The following is a 20,637-nucleotide window of genomic DNA, read 5'->3' as shown; positions in this document are numbered from 1 at the left end:
CCACGTGAGCCAAATCACCTCAACACAAATTCAATGGTCGAGTCATCATCCTCGGCATGCGCTCAACCTCCGCTCTCACCTCTGACTCTGCCTCGTACATGCGCTCTGCCCTCCCCTTCAACGATTCGGTCAGAAGCCTCCCACAATGCTTAAGCCTAATGAGTCCGATGCCTCTCAAAATGTGCCAGCCTATTGATCACGGCTCTCCACCAAAAGCGCGCAAGCCACACTTTTTAACTCAACTCTCCTCTGTCCTATTTATCCTCCGCTTCTGGGGTATGGCCTGCTCGCACCCAACCTGGGAAGGCGGGGCTTCTGCCTGCTCGGCCAGCTTCTGACGTCACACCCATCAATCGTCCCTCGGGGGCAACCTTTGAAGGTGGGGCTTTCTGCCTGTTTGTTGTGGTTTTAGGGACGTGCTCCCCACATTTATTGCCAATCTTGAAATAGAAAAACAGGGAAAAATCAGAGGGCAATCGCATATTGGGGGACTTATTCTTACTCCCTAAGCGAATTAACACCGCACCACCCCTCGTGTGGTGACACTTAACACTTAAGCTCACAGGTTCCCTACTTACTCACATCGAGATGCCTCCTACACATCCACGGACCAAGCAACTCTACACAATGCGTTTCTAGATTTTCCATCTATCCCCACAATCATAACAATATTTTACTCTCATGTGTTGGACTATTGTGTTTCTTGTTTGTCGAGCTTGTGTGTGGTTTTAATGAAACCTTTTGACTAAATGGGGCACTTTGATGTGCCTCAAAAGTAAAAACTTTTTCTTTTTTCTGAAAGGACAATTCCATTTCTTAACTCTAAATTGTGCATTTCTGCTCCATGCGTTAGATACCACTTGCTTTCATCGGGGGTCGAATGCTGAGTGGTTATTATGGAAATGCAGCAGTGTGGCTTTCACTCATCCTTGGCCAGCCTGCTGTCGTCCTCATGTATGTGCACGACTACTACGTCACTCACTACAGTGCATGAGGCTCGACCGCTTTCAACAACGTGTGCCGTGTGAGGAGACAAATGTCCACCGCAATGTGAGTGCATTGGTGCTGTTGGTTTTTATGGCTTTGGAGATTAATCGCTTCCTCCTGGCTCTTCTTCATCCCCCTCTCTCTCTCTTTCCACCGGGATGTAAATCACCTAGAGTGCTGCATTCTGCACAATTCTGATTGTAATTTGCCAAAAAAAAAAAATTTTTTTTTTCTTCTTCCTCCGATTGATATTGTTTGCACTTTGTGATTGTAAAGTTGTGCTTCAGCAACTTTTGCCCCACTTTAGCTTCCACTCAGGGCTGTTGACTCTTTACCAGCTCCATTCACCTTTCTCACAACCAGCTCCGTTACTTAGAGCCAGTACAAAATAAAACGCCTCTGTTTGTCTACTTGCTTTCCACAAAACAACCCCGTAGAACACTCGAACGCATCATTACTGTTCCTTTCCCAGTGACATGATAGTTTGCTTGGGTAAAAGTGGATTTTCTATCCAATCCATGAGACTTTGTTCTGGATGTAGCATAACAATGCAGAAAAAAATCTTCTGCTCTTGATTTGACGAACATGATATACAGTATGTCTATTTTTGTATTCCTCAAGTATACGTTTTACATGGGCTCTAAAGTTTGGTATTTGGGATTAATGGGTTGTGAGATAAAACAAGACGGAAAGCGATGTTCATTTCTGCTTTTTCGGACATTTGCCAATGTGTACTACAAGATGTTCCCAAAGTATAGTTTGAACTTGTGAAATGTTTATTTTGTACAGAGTAAAATTGACCAGAAGTGATGAAGGTTGGTGTTTGACATTCATGGTTACAGACACCAGTAACATCAGTCTCTGTTTGTGGAACAATACATTGTTTGATCTACTTGATTTGTTTGTTTTTGATCTGAAGGCATCTTGGTCATGGGGTTTGATTTAATAAACTCTTTCTTTTCTAAACTGTTCCTTCAGTAACGTCTAAGATAGAATATTCCTGGCCTCCAGTGCCAGTCGCCGACTTGGCATCCTCCGTCGTGCAAAGTCCTTCCTCGGCCCAACTGCTCCTGACAATTTGCAAAACTTTTGTCCACAGCTTGATAGAGTACTGCTCTCCCCTCAAGGCTGGTGCTCCCGGCTCTCATCTTTCTCGGCTTCATGCTGTGGAAACCAAGTAAAGGCATTTAGGATCATTGGTATCTCCCGCGATGAGGCTGAGTCTTTGGGTCTCTCTCACCGCAGCCAGTTTGGTGGTCTCTGTCTATCGTCGACTCTCTAGCTCCCCCTCCCCCTGCTCTGTCTGTGATGTCCCCCACCCCCAATATTTCTGCATGGCGCTCCAGGTCTGCCAGCAACCCCCTTCTGGTAAAACTACCAAAATCAAGAATCACTGCTCACCTTCACTCCTCTCTTTTCCCACCTTTGGAACAAACTTCCACACTCTCTTCAATCCCATTCTTCCCTCCAGGTCTTCAAAACAGCTGTTCACCACAATCTCTTATCTTCCCCATCCAAAAACCACAATCTTTTCTACCCCCGCTAATCCACCCCAAGCCCACCTCCTTCAAATTCCCTGCTTTCCTGACAAAGTCCCTGTCGTGTACATCCTTTTTACCCTGTGTACCCCACGCCATCCCTCTCCCTTCCACAGATCTCGTGTCTGTTCCCCACTGTTTTGTCCTTCCCTCTTCTCACCTGCTCCCCTTGTTGTACATTCTGTGTGTTAGCTCTCACATGAGTCTCAACATTGCAGACAAAAAAAACCCCCAAAGCAGCCGATGGTAGATGGATCTTCTCTCGTCTGGTAGCTCCATTGCTGGGAAATGGTGCCAGCAATTAGTAGCAATAGTGATTGTTTGAATGCTGATGTTCGATTGAATAAAACCAAGGGAAAACGGAAATGGCTGCAACATATTGCATACTAATTAACATGCAGAAATAAGGGACAGACAAATTCACAAATGGACCTGATCACTGCAAGTCAAAGGCTAAACCTTGTATATGTGACCTATAAATGAAGAATGTGCAATGGAACAACCCGTCACCTAAATGTTCTGAGAAAGGTACATAACAAGGAAATGCAAACAATTTGTATTATAAAGTAACATGGCCATAAGGCAGCAGAAAGCAAGGGAAGGATTAGACGCAACTACCCCAAACTGGTTGATGACGAATGGGTCGTGAAACAAAAGTTTAACTGACATCACCGCGCAACTAAACAAACTCGACCTCGGTCTGCAGGGTGCAGGCCAAACTGTGATGAATCTTTTTTGAAACATGGCAGGCATTTCTTGGGAAACTTGTCTTTTTCTTATTCTCAGGACATTTGACACCTTGACTTTCTGCATACCTCTGTCAACCTTTGATAAAAAAAATCTTTCAAATTGTCCCCTGACACAGACCAACACACAAGCCTTGACAGTCAGGTATTTCTCCATCTCTCAATTCCACTCGGTAAAAATAGGTGTTCAAAATAACAGGTTTTTATTGAGTGCAATAATTCAAGAGAACAACATGGAAGGGCATTGGTGATGCACTAAAATAAATAAATAAATACAAAATTTTACTTCATCGTTTTAAGCAGAAATGGTACATCTGGACTTTTAACTTACCCAATATTTCCCTTTTAAAACCTTTAATGATGTCTTGTTGATGTAGATATACGGAATGTTGTGCACGTTTGCCTCTGAATGATCTCAAACTGATTTCGGGATGATGTCATGCAGAGCTTTTCTAGTCAACAGTTTACTAATTTTATCAAAGAGGCTGTTAAGATATTCAACATTGAACTAATCAGTGTTATAAATGTAATCACTGATTTACATTTTTATTTCACAATCACAGTATGTTGTAATTTTTCTTTTCTATTGTACAGGGTGACCCCAAAACACACCGATGATATCCTCTTGGTTTGTGCAGTTCGTGTGGCGTGAGCAGATTTACATTTAATCAAGATAGGCCTATTTTCTTTCTTTCTTTTTTCAACATGCCCTGAACAATGAAAAATTGTTTTCAGTCAGAGAAGGAAATCTTTCAGAGATTCAAATTGAGTTCAGGATTTGATGCCTTAAGGGTGTTTACCGAGGAAGGCCACGATCCACAGATCTCAAAACAGCAATCGCTGCAGCTAAATGTATCGGAGGAATAAACAAATTTGCTCATCGAATCGAAGTATGCCAGCTGCGTCGAGACAGACGTCTGAAGCTATGTTCGAACCTCAAATGACATTAAAAGATATCCATCTGGAACTTTCCGTAGTGATCATGTGCAGCAAACATGTACCAAAGAATATCATTTAAAATGAAACAAAAAGTTTATTAAATTGTATGGGTACCATAGTTTTGTGATCACCCATTACTTCACATTTACTGTTCCTTTAACTTTAACATAGGATCTTCATGGGCCAAGGTTATGAGCACAAAACTACTTGTGTTGAGGACACCACATGATCTGACATCCATGATTGCTGACAAAATAACCAGGTTAACTAACTTGCCCTCAAAGATGCCATACACCTCACTGTCATGCTTCATGTGAACACCAATAAAATGGTAGTTTCAGTTCGATTCAACCTGGGTGCAGGTACACAACTGTTGAGCTAATTCCACTTCCTTTAATGGGTAGTTCAATTGATGTAAGCCAGAAGACCTAAACCTATAAATGTATAACTTTTGAATCACATGTCATACAAAAAATAATGGAGCTGGATGCTGAGTGATAGTTTTTAATCTGAGAGTTTAATATTCTGTATAACTAACACAAGTGTGCACTTTATTAACATCGTAAGTTAAAGTTGTGAAATTGTGCATTCAATATCTGCATGAAAATTAGACTCTGGTGAAAGTGGTGTCGAATTGGAAGGTTGTGGGACATTGTGCTTTTTAAGAATAAAAAAGACCAGCTTGTTCAATAACAACTAAGTGATATGACAAAATCAAATTGGACAAAGAGGTATAAATCTGGATTTGATAGCCGATAAGGTGCTTCTTCAGGGGGTAAATGACAGTGTCCCAAATAGTAAGCACAAACATCTTTCGTAACAAACGTACAAATTAAATATACACGTGGGAAAAAATAAAAAATAAATATTTTTTTTCAAAACATGAAGAACGGACTGCATTTTTCAGGATCGAAACGATAGCCAAGAAAATTATTCAGAAACTAATTTATCAAAAATAAAACATTGTTAAAGTATGTATCATGGACAAATCACTTGCAACAAATTCAGGGGATTTGATCTATATCTTCTTTTGGCTGCTCCCATTAGTGGTCGCCACAGCGGATCATCCGTATACTGATTTGGCTTAGTTTTTATGCCGGATGCCCTTCCTGATGCAACCCTGGTCGCCTCTTACGACACAGGGATATGGATTGGGTTTCGCCATGATTCTGGGCTGCCCTGCACCCTCTCATAGCGCGGCCCAGTGCAGAACTCCCGTCCTCAAGCGATCCTCCAACCCAAGCCTCTGAATAGCTGGATTACAGGCGCACGCCACCAAGCCGGGTGAAGTGTGTGTGTAATCATGTTTGGTGTGTGTGTATGTATGATATATATATATATATATTACATACATACATACATACATACACACACACTTCACCCGGCTTGGTGGCGTGCGCCTGTAATCCAGCTATTCAGAGGCTTGGGTTGGAGGATCGCTTGAGGACGGGAGCTCTGCACTGGGCCGCGCTATGAGAGGGTGCAGGGCAGCCCGGAATCATGGCGAAACCCAATCCATATCCCTGTGTCGTAAGAGGCGACCAGGGTTGCATCAGGAAGGGCATCCGGCATAAAAACTGTGCCAAATCAGTATGCGGATCATAACGGATGATCCGCTGTGGCGACCCCTAACGGAAGCAGCCGAAAGAATGAATATATATATATATATAATTTTACACACACACCAGGTTTGAACAAATGGGAGATGAGGCTGTTGGAGAAAAGGAATTATTTTATGGCAATGATGAATTCCACAACCTTGTTGATGATTGGAAGTACAGTAAGTTAATTGGGCTGCAGTTAAAGTGATCGGTTTTTGCACCTTGTGTAAAGGCTGCGATGGTGGCTGATTTCTAATTTCCCAGGTGGATATAGGAGACTAGTCCTGAAGTGTTAATAAGAATAAAAACAGTTGTTAAGCAAGCTGAATACCATGAATGACCCCAACATTGAATGAAAACTGATTACTAAATGATGTTGATACTTGGGCAGCAGCATTGAACATTGACAATATAAACGTGTGAGGGCGTTCGAAGCAAAGGCCTCTATTCTCCAGAGAAATTTATTTCCATTGTCATCACACGATTATCAAATCCGTGCTCACGGCAGTTAAATAAATACTCTGAATTCTTGTAAATCCTGGCTTTCTCAACAGCGTGTTGGTATTCAACAGAAAGGACCCCAGGACCACCGAAAAGTTCAATCTCTCGTGACATAAGGTGCCATGTTGACTGCACAGTATCATGTGACCTGCCAGCTCGCGGTCCGATGACATGTTTTAATAACATTTTAAAACATCCGTTTTTCGCCGGAATTATTTTGGATACTTGTAGAGCACGTCACCAAACTTTCGAAAATATAAGCCAAGATCAGATAGACGCTACGGATAAGCAGTCCCCCAGGGGCACACGGCACACGGTACGAGGTCAAGCAGTGAACGGAAAGCATGTGGTGTTCCTTTCTATACCCAACGGTTATTTTAATGTAATACGTTTTCCTCATGAAAAGTGTTTTTCTGCTTGGATTTTGTGGAAATTATCTACGTTAAGACTGTAGCTGCACCAGAAGGTCCCAAAAGTGAAAACAGAAATCTAATAACTTGATAGCCTCGTGAGGCGGCATGGAAGGCGATGGAAGCCCCCCCTCGGTACAATGCATTCCACACAGACCGAGGATACAAAACCTTAATTTCACAAATCTTGATGCAACCGAGTGTGAATCAACCTAAGCGACTGCGAAAAGTGAAAACAGAATTTAAATTGAACTTTAAAAAAATTAATGCGTGAGGACAATGGAATTAAACAGCAACCGCTACCCAGTGCAGTACATGACGTGCAAATGGTATAAAATGTGATTTTTACAAACAATGACAACCGAGTGTTAATCAACCTTAGCGACTGCGAAAAGTGAAAATAGAATTTAAATTGAACTTTAAAAAAAAAAACAATTTAAAAACCCCTCCTCTTGACAGTCAAATTTTGGGGTCACATGGGCTGAGCAGACCAATCACAGCAATGATGCAAGTGTGAGGAGGAGGAGGAGGAGGAGAAAATTTGAAAAACCCTCCCATTGACAGAGTCAAACGTCAGGGTAAAAAACCATGAACATGTGAGTGTGGAAGCAGGTCCCACGATGACCCATGAATATGCAGGGTCGGCAAGGAGTGGGGTCTGACAGTACTAGCTAATGATGCAACTCTAACAGTGATTGGTGAGGCCAGATTATATTTGGAACTCACAAGTGCCATCTGCCACATCGACATTGTGTTTCGCCGACAAATCACAACCAGGAAGCATCACTGTTCAATAATCACATTCATACAACTTCTGACTGCTTAAAAACAGTGATGCTTCCGAGATGAAAGCAATAAGTCCATAGACTCCGCTTAATTCTGAGAAATTCCAATAGTTTTAAAGGATTATCACAGCATCAAGCTGTCGCAACCAATGCCTTGGTGATAATTTTTCTCCACAAAGGCACCAATTTGCAGGTGTGTTTAATTTTGTTTCTGTGTATAAATATAAATGATGTAATGAGCAACCAATCCGTCTCCTCCATCATTGGTGGGTCAGGAAGAATAATTAGGAAGTGGGGTTAGAGTTGTGTCTTGAATCGCTATCAGTGAACTGCTCCATCATGCTCACGGCAGTGTACTTCATCACATCACGGTACAGCCAGTAGTGCTGTACGATGAACACCAAGTCGAACACCAGGGAGATGATGCCCAGGCCAAACTTTGTGAAGTTTCCAAACAAGATCATCCAAGAACCTGGGGGGGTCGGGGGGGGGGGGAGAAGAATCCACTGCTCGTTTAAGTGTCGACATTTATCCTACTTCACAATTAGCTTTGACATTGTGTGCACACTTCTACACAAACACTCCTCAGATTTTATTCACCAGCTTTTTCATTGTTTTTGAGACAAGTTACAGGCCTTGGCTTAACCCTACAATTTAACTTGGTGAATCAAAGGAGGCTGAATTCAGAAAAGCTCGTGTGAAAGTTATATTGTGCAACGACCCTCCTTACTCTTAATAAAATTGGGAATGGACAACTTCAACTTAACTTGGTTATACTTACTAGGCATCCTAGCATGTGTTAAGCAAATGCAAAATGTTGAAAACAAGCAAAGACATGAGGCTTGTGGAGTCTCACCACTGTTGTACGCCTGTAGTAGCATTTGCATTAGGCTGAACACTCCACCCGTAGAGTCCAGCAAGACATTTCCAATGGACCACCCTGCTGTGCTTTTCCGCGTGTAGTTCAAGTGTGCCTGCCCACAGAGCACGGTAGTGTGTTAACTCACGACATCTGTAAACATCTGAAGCACACGTCAGAAAAGATCCGATTTTGTGGCCCTCTTATGCACATAAACGGCCCCCATACAAGTCTTGCTATTCTGTCCAAAAATGGAACACAGTACCACATATCCATTTTTGATGAATTTCAGCTTTTACATGAAATCACATCTACAGTATCTCCTCGATCTCTCCCTATAAGTCATAGCTCTCAGAGAAGCATAGTTCCCAAGATATGTCGACTCAATAACGTAGTAACTGCATGATGTGGGTATTGGACAAACAAAACACAGTATCTTGACATTGGACAGACTGTGTTCTTCCATTTTTGGGCAGTGTTGGTGTTCATAACTTATACAAGCTTGAATCCACTACAACTTGAATACAGACAGTACCATGAAATACGGTTTTCCATCTTTATCTGTTCTCCAAGTTTCTTCTCCAAGTCTACAGAAAGATTATCTGGTCGGAGCAACTTTCCAGGAATCCCAATTGTAAATCGAGTTCCTGATAAATTTCTGACTAATCACCTCTTGTACTCTTTACAAATTAAAAAACCTTAATTTACTATCACTAGAAGGAGTACCCAGCGTTTCCCGGTGCTGTTCCAATTGTGTTGGCATTTTGAGGAAATCAAATTTTTTTTTTTGTGGGGGAGCTAAAACACTTCCCTACACCTACTAAGGAATGGGGTCAGGGACCATTTAATATTACCTTTCACAAAGCACGATAAATTACCAAAGCACCTTTTTTGTTAGGTATTAAAACGAGCTGTAAAGACTTTTTGGATGTTTCTGGCTGAGTTTTCCCATAACCTTGAATGAGGTTCTGATTGAGCATTTCTCGATTAGCCACGGCTTTGCCAAGAGATCTCACTGTAAACTGGTCGATGGAAGAACAAAACAAACAAAAAAAAAAGTAATGCCACCTCCCTGAGAAGAGGAAGAAGAGGCTGCAACAGGAAAAAATGTTGGCCATCTCGATATATAAAACCGAAATGTTTTTTGTTTGTGACCTTACTGCTTTGAACTCAAGGTAGATTCACGACGAAACTTTCTACGATCACATTTTTAACCACGATGCACCGAAATAGGCAGTTTAAACAGTCATGAGGAGGTCATTTGGCCCATTCTTGCCGTGTTGCACCAAAGTTAATTTATTTACTAACATGTAATTTCTTCACTGCAATTTCACTCCAATACACCCTGTATGGCCTGGAGACCAAACATATATATATATATATATATATATATATATATATATATATATATATATATATATATATATATATATATATTTGCGGTATTCGCGCCCGCCGGCGTGCTGACGGCCACGTAACTCGAATCGCGGCACGTCGCCCACCGGACGGACAATCCAGTCGTGACCCTCTCGGACTAACGCCGGGAACCAGTCACGGGTGGACCTTTCGGTCTCACCGCGATCGAGCCAATCAGCCCCCGCGTGGGATAGGGTTGCTCGCCAAATTCGACCGACCTAAGTACCCACGCGGAGGGTAGACCGGGCGATCGCACCTCGCCGCAGGTCGACTTCGGACACGGGCCACTTAAGCGACCCGTTCCGTACTATCAGAATAACCGAGCGGTGTTATCGTCGACCTCGACGGTTCGATTAATTATCGGGCGTATTCAGCCCACTACCAACCCTTTACGTGAAGCAAGATGGGGATTCAATAGAGGAAAAGACGAAGCGAAGCGGGAAACAGTTCAACACAAAGCACATTTATTCGCGGCACACGGGAGCACACATATACAATTCCACCAAATGCACACAGAAAAGACACAATGTAATTTACACAAAAAGCAAATGTAAAAGCGAAAACACAATGCAGAGCTAATACCGACTACAGAGCACACGGCAACACTTATACAATTCTACTTCACAGACGGCGCCGACAACACATACCCAAAACCAAGGAAAAGAATACCCTCAAGGATGAGGCGGGCCTGAGGCCGAGACCGGGTCGCGCCTACCCGTCTGGTGATGAGACGCGGAGCGGCGATGGCGCCTCAACTCCGCGGGCCTCGCGGACAGTGTCTGGTAGGGGGTGGGAAAGGGGCCCCTTGGTCGCACTATCTCAGCGCGGGGGGAAACAGGAGGGGGTTGCTGATGCTCGGGGTATAGAGGATTTTTATTATCCCGCGACGAGCGTCTCCACCTCGGCCAGGTCGCGCTGTCGGCCTCCCTGGGTGCAGCTCCCTGCACGACGCGAGCACCCCCTCGTCTGCCCTTGCCGCCTCTCCACAGCTCCGTCCCCTCCGTTCCGACTCCAACGCACACGACGACCAGCTCCTTCTTGCCAACTCCACCGCCCGCGAAGTCTTGACTCTCTGTTTCCGACTCTCCTACTCTCCTACTCTCCGCCTCTGGACTCTCTGGACTGACGAACACGGTCCTTTTATCAGCCCCGTAGCTTCGCCCTCTCATCTTTGACCCCCTCCCTTCGACCTTTCACCTCGCTCCCCATTGGCCCGAGAAAAAGTGGGCGTGAAGGCTTTTTGATCCATAAATTTGCATATATCGATCGCCCTGGGGGCGGGGCCAATTCGCCCCTCGCTCACCGATTGGACGGCAAAAAGTGGGCGTGTGTCGTTTTTGATCCGTTTTTGAAGCACAAAATCCGTGATTTTGTACACGCTGTTCGGCGCGCGCCCTGCACGAGTCCAACACCGGTACCCACAGCGGGGCAAGAACGGTGGCGATGCGACGGTTGCGAGGTGTGACGGGAAGGTCGTGGCGGTTGTGGTGAAGCGGCGTTGTGGTTGGTGGTTGATGTTGTGGTTGTGGTGGTAATCATGGCGGTTGGTCCAAAAGAAAGATAGCAAAAGAAAAACGGCTATCCTGAAGAGTCGCAGCACGCATGAATGACATGTATTCCCACTAGACAACGGGTTTGGGCCTAACTACACATGTACTTACCGAGATACCTCAACTAAGGGACCTGAATGGTGGTTTGCGAATTTGGTAACCACAACACTACCCCCTCCCCTTTTTACAGACTCGTCCCGAGTCGTCAAATTTTCGTGTGCCATCATGTGTAGTTTTCCCCTAGTACATTTTACCTACGGATCCCTGAGTGCGACATTCATGGTATTCGTGTCCCCAAAATAAATAACCTGAGGGCTGCGTAACTACCTAAACAAACTCACTCACACGGACGACTTAAATAAAATTGCCGGCGCTAAGACATACATGCCGGGGGCGCACTCATATTTACAGTACATCTTAACCTTAACTTACAAATTTTACACTAAACCATGGCCCAGGATCATTGAACTCTGCAAAAGAAAAGCAGTTAGCAGGGAGCCAGGCTGCCCGCATGCAGTCTCTGGCTCAAAACAATGCAGGTGACAGGGAACGTGGCTGGCTGCTCACACGCAGTCCAAGGCCTTCCCTTTTGAACTGAACGCAGTGAACCACAACGGTGCATGGGCTGCACAAACGCAGTCTCCGTGCCAGCTCAAGTGGCACACGCAATGAACACAACGAATGGATGGATGAATGGATGGACCGAATGCAGTGAACCACAACGGTGCATGGGCTGCACAAACGCAGTCTCCGTGCCAGCTCAAGTGGCACACGCAATGAACACAACGAATGGATGGATGAATGGATGGATGAATGGATGGACGCAAACACGGTGCACGGGCCGCCACTGCAGGCCCGTGTTGTAGCTGCCAACAGGGCAGTTCTTGCAGCTTGCAAACTGTTGCTTTCTGATCCTGGCGCACATGGAAACGAACAGGGGGGGGGGCAAAGCAAAAATTGAACGGGGCTGGTGAACGTGGGCAGTGGGCATGGCATGGCAAAGGCAGCAGGCAAACACAGCCCGCAGAAGAAGGCCGCTGCAGGCAAACACAGCCGGCAGATGAACTGGCCGGCACAGGCCTTGAAGAAAAACAGCCAGCAGATGAACTGGCCGGCACAGGCCTTGCAGAAAAACAGCCAGCCGGCAGACGATCCAGCCGGCACAGGCCTTGCAGCGAAGCAGCTGCAGATGAAGCTGGCCAGCCTTTGCCGTTCAGTGGAGGTTGGTGGAGGGAGTGCGGTGGTGCTGGCCACTTGGACCTACCTACCTGTCTCCCTCCCAACCTATCGCCTTTGCCTGTCACTGTACATACCCACTCCCTTAATTTGTCAAACCCCAATTTAGCCCCAACTTAATTTTTTTCTGTTGTTTTTATTTTTACTCCCCCACTATAAATCGTCCCCTAACCCCCTTTATCGTCCTTGTTCGGCTAACCTATCCTGTCACCTAGCCTACTCCCAACCCCTACGTTCCCTTCCCGGAGGGGAATAAGGGAGAGCTAACGTCCTGTGCCGAGGCCCAACGAAGCCTCAGAATGGCCTCCCCAGAGTTCGGCGATCTATAACCAAAGTGGGTCCAGCGGCCCACAACGACAGCGAGGGGATGGATGGTGCGGAGGGGTACACTTCCTAATCTACCCTATCCATTTAACTGTTAAACTACCCCGGGGCTTTCAACAAGCGCCTCTCGCTTAAAGTATTGGTTCTAACAACCCAGATTCCCGTCGCCTGTGTTGGTGTCCTCACAATTTCGGGCCTCGCCCCCCAATTTTCTCTCCGTGCCCTCACACGGTCTCCTGGCTGGGACACGTGGCTCCCTTTGGCAGGCACGACCCTCTGCCGAATCTCCCGCTATGGCACCCCCGGGCACTACACTGCCTCCGAGCCTACCAGCTCCCTAACACCGGGGAGTGCCCCCCATGGCACCTCCCCTGAAACGCACACGTGGCAGGCCGGCCTCCCGGGCCCCTTTCCGAGGGTCACCCGTGCCCACAACACTGCCCACGCGGCTAATGGCGCCCCGGGCCCCCGCACCAAGCAGGCGCACCCGTGCCCACTACTCTATCCCGGCCCCCCATGGGCCCATGGCCTACCGTGGCCGACTAGCCTGGTGCCCGGGGTACCCACTCAGCGATACTCACCTTTCGCAGCCACGCTCCCAAGCCCGTCAACAGGGCTCCTGCACCCCTCCAAATGGGTTTCGAGTCTACACTCCCACCAACAACAAAACGACCTCCATTTTTCAATTTGACTAACCCAGGTAACTCACTTTACTCTGACCCCGGGGTCCCTTGGGCGGGAGTCACTCCTCCCCCCAATCACTCATCGCACCATGCATTCCCCATTCGCTCCATTCACACAGACCCGCTGGCCTCACTCACTCATCATGTACTCGCCTCACAACTCTTCAATACACACACCGCTGAACTCTGCCATCCTTCTAACTGCACCCCCTAACTAACTCGTGCTCCCACGTCGTCCCTTAAACTACAGCACGTTCCATTTAACACTACGTAGCTAAACTACGTCCCCTCTACACACTCACTGTCAGTCACTGTCTCCAAATAATCCCATTAATCAATTTCCCAGGGGGGGAATTTCCTCCCTTCCTACTGGGCTCGTGAACTCGTTGCAAGACTCTGAGAGCCCTGCGCCTCTGCGGGAGCGGCTGTTCCAGCACCGACTCCTCCGGCAAGACATATCCATGAGGGCGTAAGGTCGCCCTTGTAAGGCCTCAGGCGGTCCGCGTGGACGATCCGAGGGAGGGCTCGTGGTCCCATTTTAATTTTTAGGACCACGTCACTGACTTGCGCCAGGACAACCACGGGCCCTGCCAAGGTGAGGTGAGCTTCGGGCATCTGCCCTTCCTTCGCCGGGGGTTAAAGAACCAAATCTTTGCCCCCGGTGGGTATTTGCTCACCTGGCTCCGGTGGTCGTACCTGCGCTTCATTTTTATGCCCGCCTGTTGGAGCTGGTGTCGTGCGAAGGCGTGGACCTTCTCCAAGCCCTCCTCCAACCGACGGGCATAGCCCTCCCCCGGGGGCCTATCAAGCCGCTCAGGCGTCGGACCGCACAATAAATCGACGGGGCTTCTCAGCTCCCGTCCATACATCAACAGCGCCGGACTACATGCGGTAGACCCGTGCTGGGACGCGCGATAGGCCATCAGGAGGTACGGAAGGTGTTCGTCCCAGTCCTCCTGGTTAGTGGCGGTGAAGAGGGCCAACTGTTGGACCAGGGTCCTGTTGAACCTCTCCACCATGCCATCAGACTGTGGTCTCAGGGGCGTTGTCCGTGTTTTTCGAATTTCCAGGAGCCTGCACACCTCTTTTAGTAATTCACTCTCAAAATTTCGTCCCTGGTCCGTGTGCAGCTCCTGCGGAATCCCATACCGGCATGTAAATCCTTCTACGAAGGCCTTGGCCACAACCCCTGCTTCCTGGCTGGGAAGGGCAAAGGCTTCTGGCCATTTGGTGAAATAGTCCATAATTACGAGGACGTACTTATTACCCTGGCGAGTGGGGGCAGTGGTCCCAAAATGTCCATGGCCACTCGCTCCAGGGGAGCCCCAACCTGATGTAGTTGGAGTGGGGCCCTCATCCTCTGTGGCGGTCCCTTTTTGCAGTACAGGCGTCGCATGCTCGACACCAGTCCTGTACATCGCGCCCCATGTTAACCCAATAGAACCGCCGGCGGGCCCGAGATTTTGTTTTGGTCCTGCCCAAATGGCCGCCGGCGCGGGTACCGTGCACCTGTTTCAAAATTTGGGTCTTAAACCCATCAGGGACTATCACCAGCCAAGAAGTTTGTTCAGAAGGAATCTCCACCCACTTGCGATACAAGATGTTGTCCCTCATTTCTAGGGTCCTCCACTGAGCCCAGTATGCCTTTGTTCGCGCCCCGAATGGGGCGATTTCCTCCCCACTGGGCCTCCTGTTTTCCTGGACCCATTTGTACACTGGCCCTAGCACCGGGTCTTCCCGCTGGGCCGTGCTCCATGCCAATCCACCAAATTCCTCTCCCGCGGTTAGTGGCAAAGTTGGGCCTACCACCCGGGCCGCACGGACTGGGAGTTTCGGGAGGCGTCTGCCAATTGGTCCCTCTCCTCATGTCTCGTACAATATTTGCAGTTTTCCCTCAGACAGGGGCGTCGAGAGAGCGCATCGGCATTCCCATGAGCCTTACCGGCTCTATGGACCACACTGAAATCGTACTGCTGCAATTTTTCCAACCACCTTGCAATTTGGCCTTCCGGTTCCTTGAACCGTAAGAGCCATTGCAAGGAGGAATGGTCAGTTCGAACCAAAATTTCCTCCCGTACAAGTACGGGTGGAAATGGCCCACGGCAGACAGCATAGCCAATAGTTCCTTGCGAGTTACGCAATAATTTCGTTCGGGCCTACTCATGGCCCGACTGTAATACGCGATCACTCTTTCCACGCCCCCGTGTCTGGGACAAGACTGCTCCCAATCCTTCCTGGCTTGCATCCGTGTCCAGGGTATACATCCCGTCATCGGTGGGGTACGCTAAAACAGGTGCGGATGTCAAACACCCCTTTAATTTGAGGAAGGCCTCCTGGCACTCCTCCGTCCAATTAAATCTCAACCCCTTCTCCGTCAACCGGTGAAGGGGCCTGGCTATCTCCGCAAAGTTTGCCACGAAACGCCGGTAGTAGGAGCAAAGTCCCAAAAAGCCCCGCACCTGTTTGACAGTTGTAGGTACGGGCCACTCCTCTACCGCTGTAATTTTTCCGGGGTCGGTCTTCACCCCTCGCGGCCTATCACGTGTCCGAGATAGGCCACCTCTGTCGCGAACAAAGTGCATTTCTCTGGGCTCAATTTCAGCCCTGCCTGCCTGAGGTGCCCAAACACCTGGTCCAAATTGGCTATCTCCTGGGTGAATGTTTTAGCGTGTACCAGGACGTCATCCAGATACACCAGGCATGACTGCCACGGCATGCCGCCGAGTACACGCTCCATCAGTCTCTCAAAGGTGGCGGGGGCGTTACACAAGCCGAACGGCATCACAGTGAACTGATACAGTCCCTTCCCTGTGGAAAATGCCGTTTTCTCCTTCCCCGTCTTATCCATCTCCACCTGCCAATACCCACTCTTGAGGTCCAGAGTTGAGAACCATTTAGAGCCTGCAACGGCGTCGAGGGTATCGTCAATTCTAGGCAGGGGATAGGAGTCTTTGAGTGTCACGTTGTTCAGCTGGCGATAGTCCACACAGAAACGCGTGGTCCCATCCTTCTTTTTAACCAGCACAACTGGTGACATCCAAGGACTTCCCGAGGGCTCGATGACACCTGCATTGAGCATCTTCTCAACCTGTTCATCAGCCTCCTCTCTTTTGCTCCATGGGAGCCTTCGAGCAGGCTGACGGACAGGCCGGGCCCCATTGGTGTGGATCTGATGTTGCACCAGGCCCGTACGTCCAATATCCTCGGGTGACAAGGAGAAGATCCCGATGTGTCGGTCGACCAGCTTGTATAAGGCCTCCCGCTGGGCCTCCTCCAAATCTACACTACTCCGATTTACCATCTCACGAATGGGACCGGGCCAATTCCTAATCGAGTCTGGAGACTCCTTCTGGGGCCGGTCCGGCTCGACGTTATCGTCCCTCAGCTCTGCGACCTCTTTTACTGGGATGCAATCTGCCACCTTCGTGCCCTTCCTGATAGTGCGTGGTTCCGTGCTAACATTTATCACCCGTACGGGCACTACTGGCCCGTCGGTACTTACCAGGGTGCGGCCCACGACTAAGCCCGGGGTTGACGGCCCTGCCGGTAGTTCCGCTAGGCCGCAGGGGCCCTGCCACGTTGGGGGTGCTCGCCACCGGGCCGGGACCACCGCCTCGGCACCCGGGGGAATGACCACGGAGTCAGGAGCCTCCAGCTCCACCCTCTCATCCGTGCTCACGCCTCCTAACGGCAACTCTTCACCACCCAACTGCATGACCCCCGGCCCAAGTCGATCTTACAACCACCGGCCGTCAGCACATCCAACCCTATTAGACATGGGTCGTACACCTCTGCCACCCAAACCTCTATCTTGGTTTTCACAGTGCCCAATTTAAACGACACGAAACCACGTCCTATGATAGGGGCCGTTGCCCCGGTAGCTAGCTGCAAACTATGGTTTTGCAGACGGTGGATCTCATCCCAACCGTCTACACTCGAATCAAGGACCACAGGGCTGATGATCGTGGCGCTTGCTCCTGTGTCCACCACGGCGTCTACCCCTACGCCGGCAATCTTGCACCGAATTGTTAAGCTACCTTTGCCAATTTGGCCACAACTGATGACCTGTCGCAGTTCTGAGGGCTCTTCTCCGTCTGAGTCTGCCGAACACGGCCCGACATGTTCGGCACTTCTTAGTTTCCCGGGGACTGGTGGGGGGGTGATGGTTGGGCCTGGCTATCCCTATTGACCCGGGGCGGAGTTGGTGGTCTAGGGGGCCGTGGCTCTTCTCTTCGCGGGGGCCTTTCCCTGCGCGGGGCGTTGCACCTCCGCTGCAGGTGGTCCCCTGCGCCACAATTATAACACCTCTTCTGGTAAGGTGTTTGCCTCCAGTACGCCGAATTATACCCCCCTCCATTCCGAATTGGGGTACCCCCCGATGGCCCATCTCCCGCCCTTCCCGGGCCCGACCGCCTCTCCACAGGTCTCCCGAACCGGCGGTCGAACATGCCCTGCACCATCCTTTCCATTCGCGCTTGGTCGCCCAGGGTTGCCCCGACTCCCAGCGCACTGTCGTGCACGGGGTCCACCTGTCGGACTGCCACCGCGTGGCACCCAGCCCCTCCCAATGGCGTTCTGGCTGCCTCCCAGCAGGCAGCAGTATCAGCCGCCTTCTGGAGGTTGTCCGGGCGCCATACGGTGAGCAATGCTCCGACATCGGTGCCCCCTATTGCTCGAAGGAAATGGTCCAGGGCAATCTCCTCCCGGTACTCCGGTGGCATGTTGGTGTGCGCGATCCCCACCAAGCGGCGAATGTCATGTGCCAATTCTCCCAGCGATTCCTGGGGACGTCGTTTGCGCCCGTTGAGCTGAGCTTTAACAAGCTCGCTCTGCTGGTCCATGCCAAATCGGTTTTTTAGGGCCGAATGGAGATCCTCCAGGGTCGCCCCCTCACTGGGTATCATGGTCAGGACTTCCAAAGCCACGCCACGCAGGGCCGCTGTGAGTTGTGCCACACCCTGCACCTCGTTCCAGCCATTGCCTCTGGCAACACACTGGAACTGGGCCATATATGCCCTCAAGTCCGTCTTGCCATCGTACGGGGGTAGCGGCACCCTCGGTTCTTTCGAGGTCTCCTCCCGTTCCCTAGGGACTCCGGGAGGAGTGTACCTCCCCAGTCCCAACGGTGCCTCACTCCCGCAGGGTCCGAGCCATTTGCCCGGGGGCTCCACCACCCTTGTCTGCGTCTGTCCGTGCCCCGCGTCGTCCCGCTTACTCTCCCAAGCCATTGGACTCACACTCCGCACACCCCCTGGAACAGTCATTCTGGGTACCCCCATTAGGCCAAAAGACCCCGCGGTCTCTACCCTCCCCAAGCTTGGCATGCTCACCCCCGCATCGGGCAAGCCTCCTGCTCCGCCTTGTGACACCGGCCCCACCTGGGCACGATCCGCCTCGAGGGAGTATATCCTCTCCCCCTGTTCCCGAAGGAGGCCACCCTGCTTCTCACACCGGGCCTCCACCCTATCCGCCAGTCTCTTCTCCATTTCCTCCATTTTTCCCTTTATTACCCCATTTATTTCCTCCCCTATCGTTCCTAACGACAGTTCCCCGACTTTTTCTCTTATTTGCTCCACCTCCCCTTGTACCTGTGTCACCATCTTATTTGTCTTGGATATTTCCTCCCTCGTTGTCCTAAACTGCTCTTCTGTCTCGCCCCGGTTTTTTCCTATCTGTTCCCCCAGTTCCTCTGTCTTTTCTCCGGCTTTCCGCTCCATTTCATTAATTACCTCCTCATGTCTCTTTCTACATTCCTCCGTCACCTTTTTTAATCCTTTCTGTGTCTCCGCTTTTACCTCCTTTCGCAGGTTTTCAACTTTGTCTGTCATTTCCCGATGTCTTTTCTCACAGTCCTCCTTCACGGCTCCCAATCCCTCCTTTATTTTCCCTTGTTCTCTTTTTAATTCCTCTATCGCCGTCGTGTTCCTCCCTATTTCCTCCTTTATTTGGTCTTGTCCCTGTTTTACTTCTCCCAATCCTTTTCCTACTTTGTCTATTTTTCCCACCACCGTCTTTATTTCGTTTACCCTCTCTTGTTTACTTTCTTCCATTGCGACTCCCACTCCTTTTACTTTCTCTTTTAACCCGGTCACCTCCGCTCGTATCGTGTCGACTTCCTTTTTCATTTCGTTTTTTAGTTCTTCCAAGCTTCCTTTTAGGCTCATTCCCATGTTCTGCGTCTCACCCCGCAGCTCTTTCATCTCTTCCCTCATTTGCTGTGTATTCGCATCCATCGTCGTTTTCACTTCATTTGTATTTGTATCCATCTTTTCATCCATTTTTTGTGTATTCGCATCCATCTTTTCGTTCATGCCTTTCATTTCGTTTTTCATATTCGCATCCATTTTTTCGATCATTTTCGCATTCATCTTTTCGTTCATTGCCGCCAGCATGGCGCATAGCTGGGCCATGTCGGATGCACTCAGCTGAGCCGTTTCGGCAAGGTTTGGGGAAGGGTTTTGGTGGAGAGGAGGGGGGGGAGGTGTCATACACCGCGGCCGCTGCCGCACCCATTTCGGGCTCTGGGTTCAGTTGGGCGAGTCCGTGTTCCTGCACAATCAACATTTCCTGCTCGGGGATTCCATCCTGGACCATGGATTCTACACATTCTACATCCATTTCTAATACCCCCGGCTCCCGCTCGCCTTGAGACGCCATCTTGCTTCTCTTAAAGGGTTAATTTGCTCGCTCGTAATTTGGAGGGAATCGGGGGTCGCTTCTCTCACCCCTGGACCGATTCCCGTGAATTTCGCTGGAGACAGGAGAGCCTGTTGTCCCGCTCTCCAATACCAGTGCCGCGAGGAGGGCGATGAATTTGAATCCCACTTCTGACACCAGTGTTGCGGATTCGCGCCCGCCGGACGGACAATCCAGTCGTGACCCTCTCGGACTAACGCCGGGAACCAGTCACGGGTGGACCTTTCGGTCTCACCGCGATCGAGCCAATCAGCCCCCGCGTGGGATAGGGTTGCTCGCCAAATTCGACCGACCTAAGTACCCACGCGGAGGGTAGACCGGGCGATCGCACCTCGCCGCAGGTCGACTTCGGACACGGGCCACTTA

At 49.3% G+C, this 20,637-nt stretch overlaps 2 protein-coding genes across 8 annotated transcripts in view; one reads left to right on the top strand and one right to left on the bottom strand.

The window, feature by feature from the left end:
- DGAT1 (diacylglycerol O-acyltransferase 1) overlaps nucleotides 1-1,953 on the top strand; it is a 77,572-nt gene extending 75,619 nt beyond the window's left edge. For both annotated transcript variants that reach the window (XM_085890946.1, XM_085890945.1), the window contains one exon: nucleotides 854-1,953. In XM_085890946.1, coding sequence (XP_085747072.1) covers nucleotides 854-994 — 141 coding nt within the window. In that variant the 3' untranslated portion in view covers nucleotides 995-1,953. The remainder of the gene's footprint in view (nucleotides 1-853) is intronic.
- Nucleotides 1,954-6,258: 4,305 nt separating this feature from the next.
- LOC147021132 (cystinosin-like) overlaps nucleotides 6,259-20,637 on the bottom strand; it is a 75,048-nt gene continuing 60,669 nt past the window's right edge. For 5 of the 6 annotated variants that reach the window (XM_085890935.1, XM_085890934.1, XM_085890938.1 and 2 more), the window contains 2 exons: nucleotides 8,364-8,481; nucleotides 6,259-7,979 (listed from right to left, as the gene is read on the bottom strand). In XM_085890935.1, coding sequence (XP_085747061.1) covers nucleotides 7,792-7,979; nucleotides 8,364-8,481 — 306 coding nt within the window. In that variant the 3' untranslated portion in view covers nucleotides 6,259-7,791. Of the gene's footprint in view, nucleotides 7,980-8,363; nucleotides 8,530-20,637 lie in introns of those variants that run through there. The other variant, XM_085890939.1, reaches the window with a different exon arrangement.

The sequence above is a fragment of the Eptatretus burgeri genome, chromosome 8 (genome assembly GCF_056783735.1).
Source record: "Eptatretus burgeri isolate ZD-2024b chromosome 8, Ebu_testis_v1, whole genome shotgun sequence".
NCBI lineage: Eukaryota > Metazoa > Chordata > Myxini > Myxiniformes > Myxinidae > Eptatretus > Eptatretus burgeri.
The sequence above is the reverse complement of the archived record's forward strand: the minus strand, read 5'-3'. Positions and strand labels throughout refer to the sequence as shown.